This window comes from Sciurus vulgaris (assembly GCF_902686455.1).
Source record: "Sciurus vulgaris genome assembly, chromosome: 12".
Classification (NCBI taxonomy): Eukaryota; Metazoa; Chordata; class Mammalia; order Rodentia; family Sciuridae; genus Sciurus; species Sciurus vulgaris.
The window spans coordinates 3,147,840-3,171,584 of record NC_136473.1 but is presented as its reverse complement, the minus strand read 5'-3'; the positions used below and the strand labels follow the sequence as shown (position 1 = coordinate 3,171,584).

General features: G+C 33.3%; 1 protein-coding gene across 2 annotated transcripts in view; it reads left to right on the top strand.

Annotated features, from left to right (window-relative positions):
• ARID4B (AT-rich interaction domain 4B) overlaps nucleotides 1-23,745 on the top strand; it is a 139,221-nt gene that overhangs the window by 95,232 nt on the left and 20,244 nt on the right. For both annotated transcript variants that reach the window (XM_079106851.1, XM_079106852.1), the window contains 6 exons: nucleotides 1,590-1,684; nucleotides 2,623-2,720; nucleotides 3,396-3,639; nucleotides 3,988-4,163; nucleotides 9,136-9,396; nucleotides 23,519-23,603. In XM_079106851.1, the coding sequence (XP_078962977.1) occupies nucleotides 1,590-1,684; nucleotides 2,623-2,720; nucleotides 3,396-3,639; nucleotides 3,988-4,163; nucleotides 9,136-9,396; nucleotides 23,519-23,603 (959 nt within the window). The remainder of the gene's footprint in view (nucleotides 1-1,589; nucleotides 1,685-2,622; nucleotides 2,721-3,395; nucleotides 3,640-3,987; nucleotides 4,164-9,135; nucleotides 9,397-23,518; nucleotides 23,604-23,745) is intronic.

Genomic DNA, 23,745 nt, shown 5'->3' with positions numbered 1-23,745 from the left:
GTTTTTGCTTTCATTCATCCTTAAGTTTGTAGATTTCAATAGGAGCATTAACATTTTTTTAAAAAGTATTTATTGTATTAAGCCTTGTGTCTTGGCTAATTTAGACTGTTTTGGACTGCTAGTATCAAAACACCTGGCACAGAGCTTGTCATCTAGTAAGAAAGAAAGGACAGTGAAGAATTTGACTATATTTTGGCAAATTTTGTCCAGGTACACATAGATGTCAGTTCCCCTCCTATCTGTGGCATGCCAAAGAATCATTATCTTATGTAACAGCAGCTGCATGGGATCCATAGCACCATTTAAGCAGTACCTACACAAAGGTTTTTATTAAAATGTCTCCTCCAGATCAGTTTGATATACCTAGATGTATGAGAGACAGAGACCACATTAATATGGCCCTCATGTCTCTTTATGACCAGCCACATAGATTTAAGAAGAGAAGTAAATCTTTCACAGAGAGCCAGGAATACAAAAGGAAACATGACCAGGTCTCAAGGTGAGCCTTGGCTCAGTTTATCTACCTAATGTTGTGGAAAAAATGCAAGGATGAGGGAAGAGGAGTAGGTGCTAAACTTTGTAAATTTATAGTGATGGCTTAGCCTGTAGCAACTGTGTGCTTGTTGGACTCTTGCTTATTCACTTGACCAGAGTCGACTTTCTTTTGTTGGAAACATGCTATAAAGGGTAGAAGAGAAGGGCAGAAGAATTTGCTGGAAGGAAAGGACAAGATGAGTGTGATAATATTTGGAAGTGCCACACTACTCTGGGAATTAATGTTTTCTAAATCCTTGTTCGTAATGCTGATGTGTAACTGTGTGTCTTTTGTTTTCATAAATGATAATGGCTACACTAACATGGTTATCTCTTTATTCTTCAATATAATGTGCTTTTTATTCCTATTTTCTTTCTTTGCATGAATGGAGGCTTGGCCCAAAATATGCTTTTTCTTACACTTTTATGTAAGATACATTATGAAGTAAAGAAGACTAATAAAATGTGGTTATTAGAGAACAGAATAAAATATGATTAAACCGTCCATTTTTGGAGAGGTTCATAGATTGCAGCCCATCACTACCTTATTAATTTACCACTTTTTAACAGTTTGAGAGTTTGATGTAGTATCGTTGTCTTGCATTTTCCTGTGTTGGAATGAAATGAAACTATGTAGCTTTACAGTAGAACCATTGTTTACAGTAGAAGTAAATTAGTAAAATATAAATGGAGCATCATATAAATGGATATCATTGTGAAGCAGTTCCTTGTCAGTTATCTCAGCACTTTATTTAGCTTTACTTTGCTTCCATGATTTTTAAAAGGTTTGTTCTATTGGCATTTTATTTTGGTTTACTTGGAGTTTATGCTGTTTTCACTAGAAGGAGGGTGGTGGAGTAAAATTTTTAAGGTTTCAAAATTCGAGTATATAAAAACTTTAAAATTGTGGCATGGCCTGAAGTCTTGCAATAACAAAGGATTTTTTTTCTCATGTATATATGGTTCTTTTTTTTTTTTTTTTTTTTTTTTAAATCTTTGAGATTTTAGATTTTAAAATGAAGCATAATGCTAAAGTATTTTGTGATTTCTAACAGGTACACCAATTAACAAACGACCTGTACTTGGTTATCGAAATTTGAATCTCTTTAAATTATTTAGACTTGTGCACAAACTTGGAGGATTTGATAATGTAAGTATAGTCATCTTTTTCATACAACATGTTTTCTCCGGTATCTGATGTCACTAAAATTATTTTCTTTTATTAAAAATGCAAGAATGTAAGGAAAATAAATTGGAAAGTACAGTTTAAAAACAAGGAACTGTCATCCATGGAGAAAATCAAATTTTTTTTTTTTGCTTGTGTTGACGTAGGGTATTACTATGTTGATTAGGCTGGGCTCCTCCTGCCTTAGCCTCCTGAGTAACTAGGATTACAGGTTTGTTTCACTGTATGCTGACATTTTAATTTTAATTAAAAAAAAAGTCTTTTTTAAAGTGAGCTTTCTGAGTTTGTCAGCATTTCATGAAAGTCCTGTGCATATCTCAGTCATAGCAAAACCATATAACGGAAACACTTTCTATAGTTTTTCGTCATTAGACTTGTATATTCCTTCAGCTAGGAATTCTTTTTAATATCCTTTACATTTTTAATCTCTTTCACAGTGCCTGCTATAGATAGAAAGTGTTTGTTGAACTGTAAGGAAATGATTATAAGTTTGCCATGATGTGTGGTGTTCATCCAGATGAGAATATTCTGTAGAATAAAATGCTTTGCTACTTATAGTAGAACAGCTTTGACTTGTTAGCTTGTAAGTGTTATGGGACTTGTAAGTCCTTCAAAAAAATTTTTTTATCTCTTTGTTAGAAATTTTGTTTTTGAACCTGAATACTTCCATATTTACTCTGTCTAGGATTTATTTAAAAGTTGTATGGTTTAGTATTTCAGCATTTGTAAATCTTTCAGATAATTTTTTATTTGTAAATTAAAATTAGAATTAATCATGTTTGATATTTTTTATTATTTTGAGATTAGAATCAATAAATAGAAACATAATTATATGCCATATGTGTCACATATTACTACATTTCATATTCTTCAATTTGGGAATTTTCATTTCACTTTGTTAGATCGAAAGTGGAGCTGTTTGGAAACAAGTCTATCAGGATCTTGGAATCCCTGTCTTAAATTCAGCTGCAGGATACAATGTTAAATGTGCTTATAAAAAGTAAGTGTGTTGGATGTAACTCTTCCAATATTTAATATAGAAAGCAGGACCGAATTTACCAATTTAACTGAGGCTAATTCCTTCATCAAAGAATAAATCAGAAAATTTTACTAGCATAATACCTCTCTAATAACATTTTCTTCTGTGTTGAATAGTAGATCTATGAGAAATTCTGTGAAGAAAGTTTTTGTGGACAAGAACTTTTTGTAAAGTACTGTACGTTGGTTAAAAAGTTAATATTCTAAAGTCAGACAAATCTAGATTTGAATTCTAGTTCTGACACTTACCTCTTTGTGCCCTTTGACCATTTGTTTGTTCTCCTAAGCCTTAGTTTCTTCATTAATATTACTTGCCTCTTAAGATTACTCTTTATTAACTGAGATTTACTAAACGGCCCAATTTCTTGCACTTAAGAAACCTCAACAAGATGGTGTTATTAGTATGTCTCATAGCTGTTACTGTCACTTTTATTATACTTAAGATTTATGAATTTTTTGCTTTTAATAGTTTTTTTAAGATGAATTTTTTTCTTAAGTGGTCTATTTTGGTTGAAAATATTGAGAAGAACTAAAAGAAAATAAATTGGATTGTTATATGGCTTGATACTTGAGAGTTTAAACAAAAAACATGAATATACGTTAAAGAAATCTCTACACTAATATTTTATGTTTCCAGGTACTTGTATGGTTTTGAGGAGTATTGCAGGTCAGCTCATATTGAATTTCAGATGGCATTGCCAGAGAAAGTTCTTAACAAGCTATGTAAAGAGTGTGACGATGGAAAAGAAATGAAAGTTAAGGAAGAACATGAAACAGATATCAGAGAAGTGAAGATTGAAGAGGAGAGGAATGTAATACCAAAAGAAGAGAAGCCTACTGAGGATGACATTGAAAGAAAGGAAAATATTAAACCCTCTCCGGTAAATCAGAAATTGTTGATTGTCCTTTGTTGCCTTTGGCATACTTTCTTTATCTTCTGTAAAGTTCTTGCAATTAATTCATTATATTATATTATACTTTATTGTGTGCATTTTCATTAAATGCTACTTTTGAATATTTCTGATTATACTATTCAAGATAGCTTTTAGCTATTTTGGTCTAGTTTTTTTAGAATGGAAGGAGTTTTTAAAAAATAGCAGGAGTTTCTTAAATGTTAAAAATAACTGTATCAGTATTATTATTTGCTGTAGTTCCTGTTCCTGACACTTAAGGTGATGGCGTTGGGTTGAAGTTTTTCACTTTGTTTAGTTCCTCTGATCTTTTCCTAGGGAACTAAAAAGAATTTATTAGAATCTATACCTACACAATCTGATCAGGAAAAGGAAGTTAACATTAAAAAAACAGAAGAAAATGAAAATCTGGAAGATAAAGACACTGATGTAACTAGAATAGATGAATCCCTCAGCATAAAGGTAGAAGCTGAAGAAGAAAAAGCAAAATCTGGGTAAGAAATTTGTTTTTGGTTATGATGTATTTTGACTAGATGAATTCTTCTAATTTGATTTTTGTATGTGTAATCTAAATTGATTAAGAAAGTATGGAATAGTAGTGATTTGCATTTATTAAGAAAAACAGCATTTGCTTTCTTCAGAGACCCTAATAATGTTAATTTACAGAAAAAGATCGTTTTTGTTCCATTCTTGCTCTCATCATGGAAATTTAAAAAACTTTCAGCTAAAGTACTTTTTAAAAAAAAATGCATGAAAGTCTGTTGAGTGACCAGATAATATGAAATTGGGAAGATACCCTTCTCATGTTTTGTGGATGGTGTGGATGACTTGTTATCTATAGATTTGGAGAGTTGTATGTATTTCCTCAGCAGAAAGAAAGTATGGAAATAATAATAATAATCTTCAAAAGGCCAAAATCATTGTTGCATTCTATATGATAGAAGCATTTACTTGTTTTGGTCACTCACTTTGGAATGGTGAATTAATAAGCAATTTATGCACTGCCATAAAAAAATTAATTAATTTAAATTTGATGTTATTTTTGAGGTTGAGAAAACATAAACATTGCCAGGGGCACTGGTGCATGCTTTTCATGCCTGCAATTCCTGTAATCCCAGCACTTTGGGAGGCTGAGGCAGGAGGATTATAAGGTAGTGGGACCCTGTCTCAAAATGAAAACAAAGGCCTGGGTGTAGCTAGGTGGTAGAGCACCCCTGGGTTTAATCTCTAGTACCACAGACAAAACAAAATAAAACATAAACATCTCCATAGTTAGTGGTTCATTTAAATAAGGACAACCAATTTTTTAAAATCATTTTAGTATTTTTCTGAAATTTATCCACAGGATACAAACAAGGAATTAAAAAAACAAAAAACAAAACTTGACCCAGAGGGATATAGTAAGAAGTACTGTTTTTATTATGCTTTGTTTTATTTTTATATGTATAAATGCATATTTGAAGTACTCTTTACTGCTGTTGGGGCCTATTTCAGCTATTTAAAAACTTATTAACATTAAGCCTTTTGCCTAGCATATCTTGATTATTTATACTTTTGAAATTTTGGTGGCAGGCAGCATGGAAGAAAAAAATGGGTTTAGATGAATATAATAAAAATGTTGATTATACTTTGTTATATTTGTGTATAAATGTGTATTTGAAGTTCTTACTTTTCCAAGAAATTATTTCAACTAATAAGAAATCAGGAATCAATTTTTTACCTAAAAATCTTAGTTACAGATGTTTTTGAACATCTGTAAGACCCTTTGATAAATCTGTTTTTCTTTGTTATCAGTAATTGTTTTCAATTTGGAATCTTACTTCATTAGAACAGATTTTTAATGCTTAATTTATATGACTTTTTTGTTGCTACTAATGTAGTTCATGTTTGCAAAACAATTTTAATATCAAGGATAGTCCCTTCACATTATAATACAGCCTAGAAGCTGTCCCACATAGGAATGCATAAGTAAACTCTGTGATGCTTGCACAATGACATAATCGCCTCATGACTGACATTTTTCTCTGAATGGTCCTGGTTTTTGAGCAGAAATAATTTTCCTGATGTAGCAGCCTAAATAGGATACATAATCTTTAAAAGCATTATGTGTTTTATTACGGATATAGTAGTTATGCCTAATTTCTGGGGACATGTCCCAAGACCTCCTAGTGGATGCCTAAAACCAGGGATAGCGACAACAGATTGTACTGTTTTTTCTTATGCCCTACAGGGTTGCCAGAGTTAGTCTGTTCTTTCATATTTTGTATTCTTGTATCCTCTTTGCATCACTACTCTTGTAACTGAAGGTCCATTTTAAGGTAGAATACAGGTTACTTGAACACAAACGCTGGTACTGTGATGTGATAACCTAGATGGCTACTAAGTGACTGATTAGGTAGGTAGCCTGTATAGTGTAAATCTGCTGGACAAAGAGATGATTGACATTTTGGATGGTGCAAGATTTCATCACATTCTCAGAGTGGCCCATATTTTAAAATTTATTAATTGCTTATTTCTGGTTTAATAATTTCAGAGTGCTGTTGACCATAGATAACTGAAATGGGGGAAAGCAAAACCCCAGATGGGGGTGGGAAGACTGCTGTAATTTTTCAGTTTTTTTATTTAAGTGTAGGTGGAATTTTTGCCACTATAAAGTGTGTGTGTGTGTTACTAGTATATGAACTTTTTCTAATTAATTGACTACTGCCAAGAATTTTCATTTTCCTTTCTCCATAGGCTAGGCATGGTAGATATTTTTTTAAAAAGTTAATATATATGGGACTATGATATAGCTTAGTGGTATTACACCTGCATGCATGAAGCCCGGAATTCAATCCCTTAGAACCACCAAAAAAACAAAAAAATTACAACAATAAAAATAGTTAATATATGTAAAATGTCTGATTTTAGTGACTGGCCCATAGGTAGTAAACTGAAACTTTTAAAAAATTTTGTTTCATTGTAAGTATAACATCAATCTGGGGAAAATTTGCCTTTTCTTTGTTAATTCAGATGAAAAACCTCTTTTTAACACATTTGGTTGTTCTTTAATTAAAATACATATGTAAGTATATGTAGCCGCTTAACATTTTAAAATCTATATGTTGGCTTTAATAATGCATTCCTGGGATATCTTTCTTGGCATTCTTTGTTCCTTATGGTTTAGTACATTACCTTCTAAATTTACCACTGAAATTCTTTGAAAGAAGAGTAGAAGTGTTGCCTAACTATAATCCTAGTGACTCAGGAGGCCGAGGCAGGAGTATCATGAGTTCAAGACCAGCCTCAGCAATAGCAAGCCCCTCAGAATGTACTTGAGACCCTGTCTTGAACTAAAACAGTAGAACTGACTGGGGCTGAAGCTCAGTGGTAAAGTTCCCTTGGATTCAATGCTCAGTACCCCTTAGTCCTCTAAAAAAGCGAGAGGATTAGAAGAAAGTTTTACTTGGCTAATGGCCAGTAATGCCATTGTTTGCTTCTTTATTTTTCAGTGGATTATTTACATAAATTTCATTTAGCTTGTTTCTGAGGTTGACCTTAAAGGCAAATTTTTGACTTTTGATTGTTTTATTAATTTTAGTATTTGGTTTTCATTTTAGTGTAAATAAAACTAAAACTGCCGTGACTACCACTTAAAAGTATGACTGTGTTTGTATTATTGGCATTCATCAGTTGATTCAGTGTATTACATAATAATGTAAAGATACAGTTTAGTGTTTGTTTTCATTTTTTTAGAATTTGGACTTCTTATTCTGTATCTCTGTCCTATCTAAAATGATGATTCTCAGGTGCATGATCAATCTCTTCCTTTTACTGTGGCCACTAGAATATACTTCCCTTTCTTCCTGACATGCAAGGATATAATCTTAAGACTTAAACAAGTAGTATTTCAAAGATATTTCTTAGTTGTTTTAATTTAATATATAAATTTAAGGACAATTTAAAATAAATGTATTTACTTTATGGTTTATTTTATAGTTTATTATCCATAGTACCAGGTAATTTCTTAGATATTTTAGCCTTGTTAAGGTTATTTGTTATAGAATCATTAATGAATTTTCAACAACAATTAGTATTTTTTTTTTTTTTTAGATCATAGCTAGTTTCATTTAGGTTTTATTAAACACTTATTTGACTGTAACTTGAGTCTTTTTAAAATAGGAATAATTCTTGAAAATATTTGTACTCTTTATATTTCTGACAAAATTGAAACCCTTTGGCACTTTGTGAACTCAGACCTCATCCCCCACGTCTTTTAGGTTTCCTCCCAATTGCACAGATGGAAAAAGGGTGATTAAAAAGCTTGAGAATGCTATTTACATCACTGTTTATAGGTTATTTTGCTAACTATATAGTTAACATAATTAGAAGTGACAGAGAAAATATGTTGTCACTAAAGGGGTTGCATGTAAAAATGATTATCAGTGGAAGAAGACATATATAAACATCTGTTAACTTAAAGCTTACTTAGCTGTCTTGTTCTTTTTTATGGTATTTATTCATTTGTCAGGTATCAAGTGATGGATGCTTTTTTTTAAAAGAGAAAACTGTTGTAATAAGTACACAATACTGCAGAGGAGATCAAAATTGACCAAATATTTCATAATGATATTTATTCATATAAATATAGCAGTTGGAAAGATTTATATTTGAAGATGTTTCCTATTTTGTTCAATATAGGTTTGTGGCTAAAGAATGCTCTAGCTTAGAGAGAAGATCAAAATAGTTGTAATACTTTTAGAATAGCTTTGTATATTTGGAAATGGCCTCTACTATATACCTATATCTTTGAAACTTTAAAGTTGACTCTCTAGAAGACGAATTTCAATAAATATTTGGTAAAGAGTAGAAACTGATGTTCAGAAAGAGAAAAAACAAGCTTGATGTGATATTAATGTGACGTTAGAATATTCCTAATAAGTTAAAATAACATTTCAGTTAGTATAACATTTGAAAATGTGGTTGAAACATCTTTTATTAAGACTAGCCATCTTGCTAGTGAATAGTTTCGTTTTAAGTATCTGAGTCTGGAAATATTTGTTGAAAGATATTTTTAGTCAGAAAATGTCAATGAAATATAATGACTTTCTCTGTCAACTGAAATGTAAAAAAACACTTCCGTAAATAAAACCTGAGAAAATTGTTACAGTTGATCTTACTAGTTTCTTGATCCTTACTAGTTTCTTGCTATTCAGCCAAACTTCTGTTCTTCGGATTCTTGGAAATGTTCTTTTAATGCACTTATTTTTAAATCTTCATTTTTCACTAGATGTATCTTTCTGTAACCATGGTCATTTTACACAGTTTTAGTCGTTAACATTAAATTGAAACTCAGAGTATTTCACACACATGGAATCTGCTGTTCCCGGAACAAGCACAGCCACGATTTTTATCAGTGTATGTGGTTTGGAACTGGAAAGCTTATGAAGTATCTTTTATTAACTGCAATTTTTTAAACCTTTCAAGAGATGAAACGAATAAAGAGGAAGAGGAAGATGATGAAGAAGCAGAAGAGGAGGAGGAGGAGGAGGAAGAAGAAGAGGAAGAGGATGAAGATGATGACAACAATGAGGAAGAGGAGTTTGAATGCTATCCACCAGGCATGAAAGTCCAAGTGCGGTATGGACGAGGGAAAAATCAAAAAATGTATGAAGCTAGTATTAAAGATTCTGATGTCGAAGGTGGAGAGGTCCTTTACTTGGTGCATTACTGCGGATGGAATGTGAGGTAACTTGAGTTTTAGCTAGTGATTATTACCTAAAAGCACTTCTAAAATACTTTTCTATTATAAAACTTAAGTAACAAATTTCAGACTTGTTAGTGTTCTAATTGAGGTCATAGTAGCATATAAAAAATTTGAACTGGTAGCATGTAAATACCTCACTTAGTGACTTTCTACTTAATGTTTTCAGCATAGAAGATATCCTTAGTGTCTAGAAACAGAAATCTATGCAGTTGATTTTTATGTAATAAAAACATAATAGGGAAAACATTATTGATGGAATGATAGCATATCTCTTAAAGAGGTAAAAGGGATTTGAACTTCTTAGTGTCTACAAGGCCATTTCCAGTCTGTCTTCTCTATATTAAACTACATTACCACAGTAGCCTCCTCTTTACGTTGTCATTACTCTTTCTTTAGTAGGTAGGGATTTACAAGTTGAGGTTTCTTAAGAAATATTAGTTGTTCCAAGAAGTCCTTATTTCCTCTATAACAGCTGTAACATTACAACCTTGTTCTGAAGTGTTAGAAATTTATTAGCCTTTGAAACAACATAATTAAAGATGTTGCTGGCTTGATGAGAATTGAATGCACTTCATAACTGCCATTGATTTACAGAACCGAAAAACTGAGATTTAGTTTTAGGTTGTGTTCATTGACTCCAGTGTTTTTCTTACACAAGTTTTCTTTGGTTTACCCAAAGAGATTTCATATTTCAATTTTATCCAAAATTGGCACGTCAGTTTTAAGATCTGATCACTTTGATATATTTTAATGATACCCTATATTTTAATGATACCCTAATTCATTTTGTAATGCCTGATAGTATACACGAAATCTAGCCAATGAGAAGAATTAGAATCCCTGAAAAATCAATCAGTGACATTTTAAGTGGCAGTTTTATGGTTTGCCTTGTCTTCAAGGAGGAATACAATTCTTTTGTTTGGGATGAGACTAAAAGATGAGTACCAAACAATTCTTGGGGGTAGGGGTGTGGCTTATCAAGCACAAGACACTGAGATTCTCAGCATAGCACTTGTGTGTGCACACATACACATCGAAGTATTCTGTGGTTTGATCCATCATCTCCAAATTTCTGTTTCTTAAGTACTTTTTTTTTTTTTTTTAAGAATAGGAAGTTCTGGAAGTGTGGCCTAATTAATTACCATTCTTATTTTGAGAAAAGTTGAATTTTGATCCATTATGATTCTGGGAAAAATATAGCAGTTTCTATCATGCAGGAGTATTTAGGAGTTTTGTTTGGCCTCATTCTTTATTATTTCTCACCAACAAGATTTGGTAAAGGAAAGAATAATTCTAAAAGCACTTGTTTTCAGAGGATAGAAGTATTTTAGCTTTGAAATTGATAGGGAGAGGGGAGGGTAAGGAAAGATTTTTAGTAGAGCGATTCATGTTTGTGATAACAAAGGAAGGAAGATGAAACCCAGTTCAACAAGTCGTGCTTGCCATCTATTTCTGACATCTCAAGTGTTCATACTCTTAAGAACTTTCAAAAGAAGAAAACTTGCCCTCTTGATGAAGACCCATGTGTTGGAGCTCTACCAACTCCAGCATCGTAGAGAAAACGACTGCACTTCAGTAGACTAAGCAGTTAATTTTCTTACTGTTCACAGGACAGTGTCCTGTTTTTTTTTTTTTTTTTTTTTTTTTTTCTGTAATAATAACGAAAGAGATTGTCTTATTGATAAACCAGCAAAAATTAACCATATTTACTGCATCTTCATGTCTGAAGCTAATCTCATAAGGACTGCAACAAATCCTCATCAACTCTACAACTATTTTCCTACTATTTGGGGGTCTTCACCTTTAACTTCACGTTTATACTTCACAAATGAAATAAGAAATGAAGAATTTATGCAGGGGGAGTCTCATGAAAAAATTATCTTCAGTGACAGTCATTCTCAAGAACAATTTAGGAAATTTCATATGGAGCAATTTATACATGTTTTTGTTTTATCTGCAACTTTTCAGCAAATAGATTTTCCTTGAAGAATATCTTGTTTTTTTTTAATAAATGTTTTTTAAATTTCTACATTTTACCTTTTTTCTAAAATGCTATATAGATAATGTATAATTTTTATTCATATCCCTATTTCATAGCTGAAGAAATGCTGATTTTTGTTATGCAGAAGTTGGTTTTGGGGTAATTCGTGTTTTACAACAACAAAAAAGGGAAAAAAAATTTTTTACCTGCTTACATGAAATTTATTGGAAATAGCCAGAATTCTTGACCCCAAACCCCAAATGGTATAATGCTGAGAATTTTTCCAGCCATTTTTCCGGTGTGGTGACCATGTATAAAACCATTGGCCAACTCTATAGAATTTATTAGGTCATCAGACAGAACAGAATACTTGGGCATTCTGTCATTATTTTATAAATAATATTTTAAACTTTTCTGAAAATGGCATTCAATGTAGACAAATGAGAATACATTAATAGATTATAGTGTGTTCTCTTTTAGTTATACATTTTTAAAAATTACAGTACAGGGAGTGTACTTGCGTGAAGAGCACTAGCCTAACATATATAAGACCCTGGGTTTGATCTCCAGCACTGCCCCCCTCCCTCAAATATACATATAGTTAGGTTTCAGTAATTTTTAATAGTAGACTTTCTGTTAATTTTAACTTCTGTTAGTTATATTAATATTTTGCTGAAGTTCTTAATATCATTATCTAATTAATCCTCTTTACTCTCAAGTCTCAAAGTCATGTCATAAATATGGGAATGAGTTTTGTAAAGTTAAAGACTACGTACTGAATTAACCCACCATAAACTTCATGGAGTATGGTGGATTTACCCTTGACCTGTAAAAGTTGAATCTATTGGAACTATTTGGATTGCTTGGCATGAGATTTAAGATGCATCAAATACTTTACTGTGTTGTAGTGATACTGATTAAGTTTTCTCTGTTCATTTCCAACTTGGCTTTCTGCAATCAAAGGGGCTAGGAATGTGATGAGAGAATAATACTTTCTATATTGAGGATCATCAACTGAATTAAAGGACATCATGAAATAAAAGGAAAAGAGATACTTAAAAATTTTCAGTATAAAACTCAAATGAGTAACAACAGTTCTATTCCTTATTAGAGATTATTGAAAACTGAAAATAGGGCAGATTATGTTGTTAGTATATTATTTTAAATAAAAATGTATTATACTTTAAAAATATCTAATTATTCCAAGTGTACTGACTCCTCGTTGGAGGAAGGGAATCAAGAAGAGAAAAAATATTCAATAAAAGACTGATAAATAAATGGGTTCAATTCCATTTTTTTATAGTACTCAGTTCCTTTTTATCAACTTTATTAGTGGCAAACATAAGTTGAACATCCATGTGCTAAATACTGTATTGGCACTTAATACAAAAAAGTTTTTTGGGAGCTGGGGATATAGTTCAGTTGGTAGAGTGCTTGCCTCACAAGTGCAAGGCCCTGGGTTCAATCCCCAGCACTGCCCCAAAAATAAAAAAAATAAAAAAATTTTTTAAAGGAATTTCTAATCCAGACCAAGGAAATTAGTCACTCCAATAGGATTTTTGATCCATCGATTCTACCACCCTTTGCCCTCTTTGGTTGCCCTCAGACCTTTTCTTATGTGGTATACTTTTCTTGGTCAGTTGTTCGAATCCCTTCTTATGATTCCCATCTCTTTTATTTTCCTGTTGCTTTACAGTAATAATAATAGTGTTCCTTGACAAAACCACAAGATCCCTGAACATACTTACTGCTTGCCTTCTGCCTCAGCAGCTGATCCTGGTTGGAGTAAAGCAAACAAACCTCACTGACTGTTCTCATTTTCAATTCCTACTGTGATCCTCAAGTGATTCCTTAATTCTCTATGTCCTTTTCCCATTCATTGCCCTACTTTCTTAATGGGCTGTTACATACTGTTTTTTATCTCCTTACATTCCCCAGCATCTCTTTCCCAGCCTCACTTTCTGCTGGTGACTTTGCTTTTTTACTTCGTTGAGAAATTGAGAAGATTTCTATGGATTTACATTGCAACTACCTTCTTACCTGCATTTGCATTCGTGTTCTCTATACTTGCACTGGTGGTGAAAGGTTTATAATCACACTACAGTCTAAATGCCCTCCTTTCTTGCCAAAGCAAAGAAATGGACCCATTTTTAACTTGCTCAAAAATCATTCCCACCTTTAGACCTTCAGTTATTTCTCCTATCTCAACGAAAACTTTGCCTTCAGCCTATCTGGTCCCACTGTGCCATTTCTTTGCTCCATTTCCATCTAGCAGAACTATTTGAATGAGTTATTTATACTTGTTACCTATTTTCTCTCCTGTTTCTGTGTAAATCCACTCTAACCAGGCCCCCCTCCCCCCGAAGCCTCCAGAACTATGCTTACCAGGATCACTAGTGACCCCATGTAACTGAATTCCATGCTCATGTCTTTCCCTCTGTCTTGTCTCATCAGTGGCATTGGTTGCACCCAGTTTATTATTCCTTCTGTGATGTATTTTACTTGGGTTCCAGCTGTAGCAGCTGCAAATTATTTTATTTTTCTTTTCAGGCTTTCTCAAAATTAAAGAAACCATTCTTCAGATATCCCAACTTTTGTTTCTTCTTGTTTGTGTGCTTTCTGGTTTCTAATTGTTCACCTATTTTTTTCTTCTGTCCATTTAACTTTTTTTAGCTCCTTTTTTGCTGTTTGGTTTCATGTTCTTTTGTTATTTAGTCCTAACTTGAGTCACTTTTCTAATATTGAATAAATCTAATCTTTCCTTTTATTTTTTTTCTTAATGGTATTGGGGATTGAACCCAAAGGCACTTTACCTGTGAGTCACATACCCAGCCCTTGTTATTTTCTATTTTGAGACAGGTTCTCGATAAAGTTTCAATGACTGGCCTCACACTTGATCCTCCTGCCTCATTCTCCAGAGTTGCTGGGATTATAGGAATACTCCACCATGCCCACCCTGATACTGAATATTCTAAGTGATTTTTCTGAGCTCGTGAAATTTGATCTCACAATATAACTTTTGCCTAAGACTCTGGATTTTCCTTTCTCTTCAGTCACCTCCCCTTTCCTCCTTTTTTAACCAAGCTTTCTGTATCTGGACCACATTACTTTATGTTCAAAGATACATTTAATTTAAAACGTGGGGAGAAAATTCCTGTTTTATATTAATCCTATTAATATATCTTCGCCATAGTGATGATGAATACATGCTTATTAGTCATTCTTGCATCTCTTTGGAGGAGATTGTCTCCTCTGGTCCTTGTCTGGTTTTTGTAATTGGTTAGGTAGTTTGTTCTTGAGCTGAAGGAGTTCTTCATATATTCTGGATATGTGTATGTGTATATATGTATGCACATGTGTTTTTTTTTTTTTTTTTTTTTCCATTTTGTACTGGGGATTGAACCAGAGGCACTTAACCACTGAGCCACATCCCCAGGCCTATTTTCTATATTATTTAGAGACAGGGTCTTGCTGAGTTGCTTAGAGCCTCTAAGTTGCTGAGGCTGGCTTTGAACTCATGATCCTCCTACCTCAGCCACAGGGATTACAGGTGTGCACCACCATGCCGGGCTTGATTCGTGTATATTTTCTCACCCTATGGATTATCTTTTCATTATCTTGGTGGAATGCTCCCCTCTCTTCCTTCAGTACTGCAGATCTGGGGATTAAACCCAGGGCCTCATGCCTGCTAGGCTATATCCCCAGCCTTTGGAATGCTTTGATGTACAAAAGTCTCTAATTTTGACAAAGTCCAATTTATGCATTTGTGCCTTTTTTTTTTTTTTTAAACTGAAGAAAATTGAAAATTGCCATATTCAGTATTGTGAAAAGTTGGGTCTGTCTTTGATCAGTTTTGAATTCATGTTTGAATATGTATGTCATAGTTCTTTTTGTGACCTGTTTGGGTCATAAAGAGAGTTTATTTTCTAGATAGCAACCAAAATGGAGTTTAGACTGAAGAGACTTGAATGAATTTAATTGGAAATACTTTATCCATGATTTTCCTTTTACTCTCCTCTGTTTGTCTCTTTAACACATTTTTTTAACATTATTTTTCAGCCAAATTTCTTTCTTTATAGACTATTCTGTATCCTTCGTTCCCCCTGCCCCTTTTATTTCCATGAAATTTGATCCCTGCTGTACTGTCATTTGAATCCCATTAGATGTAGGAATATTGATGAGAGAGTGCAAAGTATTCTTCTCATACACTTTGAAATAATTTTGATAATAACAAAAAATGGTAAAAGCAAATTGCTGTAGGATATTGTTTGTTTCATTTTTATAATATAAAAATTAAAGGGCTACAAAATGATGACCATGTAACAATGGATTCCTAATAAATACCTGTAAAGTTGTTTTAAAGGAGAGTGGCTTTTGAGTCAACTTACTTTGGGGGTACATGTGAAGATAAACATTTCATTCTCAAAGAAAGATAAATAATTCAGTTATTATAGTCAATTGAGCTTTTATTTTTCTTTGTGTATTCAACTTAGAATGTTTATTAAACAAACCTGGGTCTGTCCCATTAGGTAGAATTTGTAAATTGGCAGTTATATTTAATGTAAAACATAAACTTGAACATGTTCTCTTTGATAAGTCTTGTAGATTGGCCGATATATTAGTATTTTGGTCTAAATATACACAAATACTAATTCCCTGAACCCATCTGATATTAAAAAATAAATTTTTGAGGTATTTAAAAAACTTATCTGCACCATAATATACAGTTTGTGCTGTAGTTGTTAATCCTTTTTAGTGTTCTTCATAAGCTTGGTGAATTCTCGGGTTTCTTGGTATTTCATATTACATCTTCCCTGAGCCTATGCTTTGTTTCATTTTCCTAAATGACAAAACTGAAGTATGGTTATGCCATAATATTCATATTTCTGTCAGTCTGCTGTTATTAACTATGAATACCATTCCTGGTTCTTTGTGAATTTAGCAGTGTTATATGAAATGCAACTTTAAAATGTCGGTAACTTGCTTACTTTTTTTTTTTTTTTTTAAATAATTTTTTTTTTTTTCAAGTTTAGATACATGACTAAAAAGCATTAAAATGATGATCAATGGTTCTTTTTATAAATCTTGCTTTAGATATTTTATCAGATTAAATATGTATAAATTGAAATTATGTATAATTTAGTTAAATATTGATAAAATTGCTTATAAAGTTTATAATTATTAAATTAATGTTACTTTTCATCATTACTTTCCTCCTCCTTTTTTTTTTTGTTACTTTGTCATACTTTTCCCCTACATTTCCTTAATCAGTTAAGGAAGGGAAAACTTCTTTCCTTGGTAAAATAAGATAGTCTAAGTTTCATTTGAGGTTTTTAAAAATTAGAGGCAAAAAGGTAATATATCATTACCTTTTTGCCTCTACAGAGGCAAGATAGAAAATATATACTTTCCAACAATATTAAATGAGTATCCAAACAAAGGAGAAAATATAAATGGTTCCGGTATCTTGATGTAAGATCACTTATCCTTTTAATAATCTGTACATATATTTCAAATAGTTTCAAAGTATTAATATCAATTTGGTTTCACTGTGAAATTATTTTTAAAATATCTTTATTATGAATGTAACTTGTTAAAAATCTCAAGACTGTGCCACTAGAGTATGTGTTAAGTACTTATGTTATTTCTTTGAAAGTTGGGTGTCAGAAGAACTGAAATCTGAATTGACAAGGGTGTGGTAATCACTTTGGTTAGTATATCTGATTGACTAACTTCTATTGTCATTATTGCTAAATTATTTCTTAGTTGATTAGCCAGTACATCCAAACAAACTTTCTCTTTAGGACTTTTATTTTTCTCTGGTGAGAGCAAGTATGTTATGGTCTCTGAAAGGTTTCTGTTAGTTTTATATTGTTATTTTAACCCATCTTAAAAATACTGACTTGGCTGCTTCTTTCAGAAGGTTTGTATTGTTACTTTTGTAATTACTATTGACATTGTTTCTCTATTGAATTGTAAGCCTCTTGTTGATAGGAACTTTTTGTTGCATTCATTTTGTTGCTGAATACCCAGTAACCAATGCAGAGCCTATCAGGTAATAGATACCTATGAGGCATTTTTAGAATGAATTAAGTTCCCTTAGGCTTGGAATCTCATGTTTTTTATCATCTGGTCCAGTTACTTCATTTTATATGGTCAGGGAGTTTCTGAGACCTTTAAAAAATTATATGAGTTGATTATGTATATGTTCTTCCATGTCCATTCCATTAGTTGAAATGTTAGATAATTTCAATAGATATACTCACATATTAGTCATGTATATACTTTGAAAATATTTTCCTTAGTTGTGTAAATTAATATCCTATAAGGTGCTTGTCAATGTTTCATGTATGTCATTAATTGTAATGAATGTGTTGATAAGTGAATTGAAAAATACAGGCTAGTAATCATAGTGCTCATAGTCTTTTTGGGGTGTGGGGGTAATGTTGGGGATTAAATTCAGGGTCCTGCAAATGTTAGGCAAGCAATGTACCACTGAGCTACACCTCCACACCCTGCTAATCACAGTTTTAATTTTCTAACCCAGCATTTGTTTTTAGTATTTGTTTTAATATTTATGTATTTCTGTGGTACTGGGGATTTAGCTCAGGGGTGTTCTACCCTGAGCTATATTCCAATCCCTCCCCACCCACTTTTTTTTTTTAAGATAGGGTCTTGGTAAGTTACACAGGCTGACCTCAAACTTGTGATCCTTCTGCCTCTGTCTCCCAAGTGCCACCCTATAAAAGATCCATTTTCTTCTGCCCTGGCAGAAAATTTTTTCTTACTGTCAAGAAGAGGCCAGTTAAGATTCTGATAATTTCTAAAGGTAAAGTTCACTTCAAGGCAGGATAGTTTATATGTCAGCATTCCCATCTGCCTTGTTTTCTTCACATCCAGTCTCATAAAATTCTATTGCTTGAATTTAAAGTTACAAGACAGTTTAATTTTTTTGTGGGCCATCTGCTTATATTAAGATTTTCTCCCAGTTCTCCAACTACATCATCATTAAACATGTAGCTGATGGCATAAGACCTGCTGTGCTTGCAGAGAAGTTTAGTTATTTAGGTATAGGTGATTTTTCTGAAGATCTGCTGCTGTTACAATACTAGTGTCCTTCCTGCTCAATATAGATGTCCTATTAGAATGTGCTCTCTAATGTCCTGATGACCTGTGTGATGTTTAAACCAGAGTCATCCATATTGGAGTGTCCTGTACAGGAATCACCAGTACCAGAGAGGACAGGGTGTCCATATGTTTGGGGATGCCTAAGAAAAGGACTAGAAACATTTTAAAACCAAAAAGTTTGTTGACCTAGCTATTAAGATTCCTACATTCTTTTTTTCCCCCCAGCTTTGTTGAGGAGTCTTTTTTTTTTTTAATTGTAAACAAATGGGATACATGTTTCTCTGTTTGTACATGGAGTAAAGGCGTACCATTTGTGTAATCATAAATTTACATAGGGTAATGTTGTTTGATTCATTCTGTTATTTTTTTCCCTTCCCCCCACCCCTCCCACCCCTCTTTTCCCTCTATACAGTCCTTCCTTCCTCCATTCTTGCCCCTGTCCCTAACCCTAACTCTAACCCTAACAGATTCCTATATTCTTTAACAATGTACTTTGAGTCAAGTGAGATGATGCCCACCTGTAAGTCCAACAACTCAGAAAGCTGAAGCAGGAAGATCTTAAGTTTGATTCTAGCCCAGGCAACTTTGTGAGACCCTGTCTCAATAAAAGAACGCTCAATAAAAAGAAGTGGGGGTGTAGCTCAGTGGTTTAGTTACCATGAGTTCATTCCCCAGTAGGGGAGGCATTAAGTTCCTTGAGGGATGAAGAGATATCTTACTCAATAAGTTATCCTAAGGAGAATTGGGGAACTATTTTATGGGTCTTCTGTTTCTTAGCTGCAGTTTTCTGCTCTTCGTTACTTCCTTTCCAGAATTTTACTTTTAATAAAAAAATATTTTTTTAGTTGCAGATGGACATAATACCTTTGACTTTTTAAATTTATATGTGGTGCTGAGGATTGAACCCAGTGCCTCACACATACTAGGCAAGCACTCTACCACTGAGCTACAATAATTCCACCCCCCAATAATTTTATGCTTTTTATGGTGTTCAAGGTATTTGAACTCGAGCTAAATTTTCCCACTTTTTACCATCATTGACTACTTCGTCTGTTATGCCTAAAATAAATATATTGTGTTCTTTTTAGTTTATATTAAATGTACTGAACAAAAAGTCTAAACTTATATAGCTTAGACAGGATCAGTTGCAGTTTTTTGATGTAGCTCTGAACCGAATTACTTTTTCTTTCTTTTGGTACTGGGGATTGAACTTAGTGACATTTGACCACTGAGCCCCATCCCCAACCCTGTATTGTATTCAATTTAGAGACAGGGTCTCACTGAATTATTTAGACCTCGCCACTGTTGAGGCTGACTTTGAACTCACAATCCTCCTATCTCAGCCTCTTGAGCCACTGGGATTACAGGCGTGCGCCATGGTGCCTGTCCTGAATTACTTTTCATTCAGGTTTTTTCTCTCAGTATTTGATGGGGGATTAGAAATCTCTGTCCATTATTGCTTCTTTTATTTTAAAGCAATTGGCACTGGTAATATGGTTGAGCACTTTTTGTGTCTGTGTGTTTGTTGAGTTTTGTTGTTGTGAGGTGGGATTAACATGGTCGAGGCTGGCCTCAGATTTCTGGGCTCCAGCATTCTTCCTGCCTTCACATTTCAGGTGGCATTTGTAAGGAACGTTGGGTTTGAAGACACAGCATTTTGTTTTTTTCCCTACATGAATTTGTTTCTCCTTTTCTGGTCTTTGAAGATACTCTGTAAACAAAAGAGAACAGTTGTATAATACTTTTAAGGGTAATTATGTAAAAGGAAAAAACATTTCCTGTTTCTCAAATAGGATAATCAGTTATAGCTATCATTTTATCTTCTGATCATCTTTTGCTTGTTTTGGCCAGGCAACTAAAACGCTATTTAAAACCTCATTACAATATGAAGTCTTTGTCTGCCAGTATGTCTTTATCCATAATCTCAATCTCTTATTTGATAAGGGCATTTGCAGTTAAAAAGATTTTCAACTAAAATTCTCATGTGTTGTTTTCACCTGTTCATCCTCTTCACAAGCAGTTTCAATGAGGCTTTTTCACCCACCATGCCTGGCTTCCTTTTGTTCTCCACATAGTGTCTTTTGGAAAGCCTAGAATACTTGAAAGTTCAGTTTGCTTACATTGTTGACATTTCTAATCTGTCAAATAAGTACATTGATTAGGGTATTAACACACACTGTGTTCTAAAAACTGTTGATTATGATAACAGTATTATTACTATGTTTTATAGAATGAGCATAATATGGCTAAAGAAAAGAGAAATCCAAAAGAATAGTGTCAGAACAAGGGAATACCTCAACAAATAAACCAAAGTACAAAAAAAGTGGCATGGAAAAAACCCAAATAATAAAGGAGTCATGATATTAGCTAATATTTTATAGACCTGCAAGTTATATGTAATTACTCTAACAAGAAATATAACAAGAGTGACCATGGTGGCTCCCACATGTAATCCCAGTAACATGGGAAGCTCAGGTAGTAGGATCACAAGTTCAAGGCCAGCCTGGGCAACTTAGACCTTCACTCAAGTTTTTTAAAATAAAAGTAAATTAAAATGACTGTAGATATAGCTCCAAGATAGAAAACTCCTGAGTTCAGTCCTCATTATTGCAAAGCAACAGCAACAGTAACAACAAAAGAGAGAGATAACCATTGACTTTTCCAAATAATCTCAAAACCGTACACGTATTTGACGAGAAGTTTTAAAAATATTTTCTTTAGATGTTGATAGATTTTATTTTATTCATTGATGAGAATCGAACCCAGTGACTCACATATACTAGCGAAGTGCTCTACCATTTAGTCATGACCCCAGCCCTTGATGAGAATTTTGAAACAAGATTGTTATCCAGAATGATTAAGACCAGTGTTTAGTTGTTCTATTGAAATAGTAATAAGAACTATTTATTTGGATTATTCCATCTAATTCTAGAATTTGCCATTTCCTAAGAGTCTGTTTGGGCCAGTGGTCTTTTCACATCAAATCTTACTACTTGAATTCTTCTGACAGTCAGTCCTTTCATGCCATCCTTATTTTATAATTGGGGGAAGACCATGACAATTACCAGATAGTATCTGTACACTTTGGAATTTGGGTAGTGGGTGCCATCCTTACCATATAACAAATAGTCTTTGGTTAGGAAAAGTTAAAAAAAATACTGTGTGTTTACTTATTTCACATTAATGTTGTGTATCTATGGTGAACTGTCTTCAGTCTCACATTGGAAACTCGTTTTGTTTTCTTTTACTCAAAGTTGATAGCATTGACGCCTTCCATAATATATTCTCATAGAGGAACTTTTTAGGAATCACTTTGAACTTTGCAAGAGTGTTGAAAGTTGGAGGTATTCTGTTAATATTCCACCATCTTCCCAATTTTGTAAGGAACTTTTTTTTCTTTTTTCTTTTTGCAGTGCTGGGTCTCAGACCCAGGGCCTCATATGTGGTAGGCAGGCTCTCTACTATTGATCTACTGCCCAGCTCTCAATGGCTTTCTTAAGTATGTTGCAATTTTTGGTATTCCTGGGAAAGGTAAACTGCATCATAAATGTGTAGGTAGATGCTGCTCTCAGAATAGTTCCCAAAGGGAATAATAATATTTGCTTTTTAAACCTTCCATAGTACCTAGCATACATTTGAGCCTCAAAAATTCTTTTTTAGGGGATGAGGTTGTAGCTCAGTGGTAGAGCACTTGCTTAGTATGTGTGAGGCACTGGGTTTGATTCTCAGCACCACTTATAAATAAATAAAATAAAGGTATAGTGTCCATCTACAACTAAAAAGTATATTTTTAGTGTATTTTTAAAAGCAGTCATTTTATACAGTGATAAACTTGGCCTGGGATTGAGAACAGCTTGATCATCGACACATGACAAGTAAGCAAGGATTATATTAAGACTTCCCCAGTGCTCATTCCATTCCTTTCCCTGTTCTCTCTTTTTCTTATTTTGTTCTCAGGAGCTTCTAGTGAGTGAAACCATAACATGACCCCTTGCATAGTGTTGAGTCCTCAAATTCACTGTAGCCAGTAGTTTGTACTAGCGGGATGGCATTTTGCCTTGGAGTTGCTATAGATAATTTTCAGGCCTACACTAGCAGGCGAATATAATTTTCTAGTCAAGTGATGACTCATGTAATTTATAAATATGTTATTCAAGTAATATATTCATTTAATATTACTAATTTAAAATCTTCAAGTTTTCATGTTTTAGAGTTTAAGATTTGATGTTTTTTTAAGTAATGCATATGATTTTAGAAAGCAAAAAGTGAGTGACAATTTAGTTTTAATGTTTTTGCCTTCTGAGATTTTGCAGAAATGAAAAAGTCACCTTTTTTGCATAAACAAATAGCTTTATTGTAGTCAGTAGTAACTTGTACACTGTAAATTCCTGAAGATTTTCAGCATCAAATTGAGAAGTCAGCATAGCTCTCTTGATTCTCAGCTGTCTATTCACATCGGAAGTAAGCATCTCAGGATACTGAAAATTTGACAATGTTTTTCTAGTATTTTATGAGCAGGCATTTTTTTCCTAGGTGGTTTTGCATTGTCTTAAGTTATCGTAGGAGGCTTTTGAAAATCAGACAGTGCCATTTAAAACTGCCGTGTTACCTTAGATTTCCAATGGGTTTAGAGAAAAAACTTGCCTGCTTGCTGCTTAAGAGCAAAACAAAACAAAAAGAATAGAAAATAGCATGATTTCTCTTAATACTTATTATACAGGTTTGGTTTCTCTCTTGTGTAGCAGAGTAAGGACTGTACCTCCGAGTCAAGAGCTCTCGCCTCATCCAGTAGCTAACATTGTGAACTTGGCCAAGTCACGGTAGCTCTTTGGGTTTGGTAGCTTATTTGTCAGATCAGGAAATTGAACCAAGTGCTCTCCAAGATCTCCAGTTTTAAAATGTCACAACTCTGTGTACAAGTTTCTCTTATCATGGTATAGGATCTTCTGTGGTTATATGTTTTGTATATTTATATCAATTTCTTTTAATTTTAGATATGATGAATGGATTAAAGCAGATAAAATAGTAAGACCTGCTGATAAAAATGTGCCAAAGATAAAACATCGGAAGAAAATAAAGGTAAATGTGTTGATTTTGCTACATGTGACTAGCTCTTAAAGAGCTTTCCCCCAGCAGGAAGCAGTTAAATGTGTGTACACTAATATTGCTCTTAGTTTTACAGTCTCTTGAAAAATAGTGTGTTTTTTGGTTTGTGTTTTGG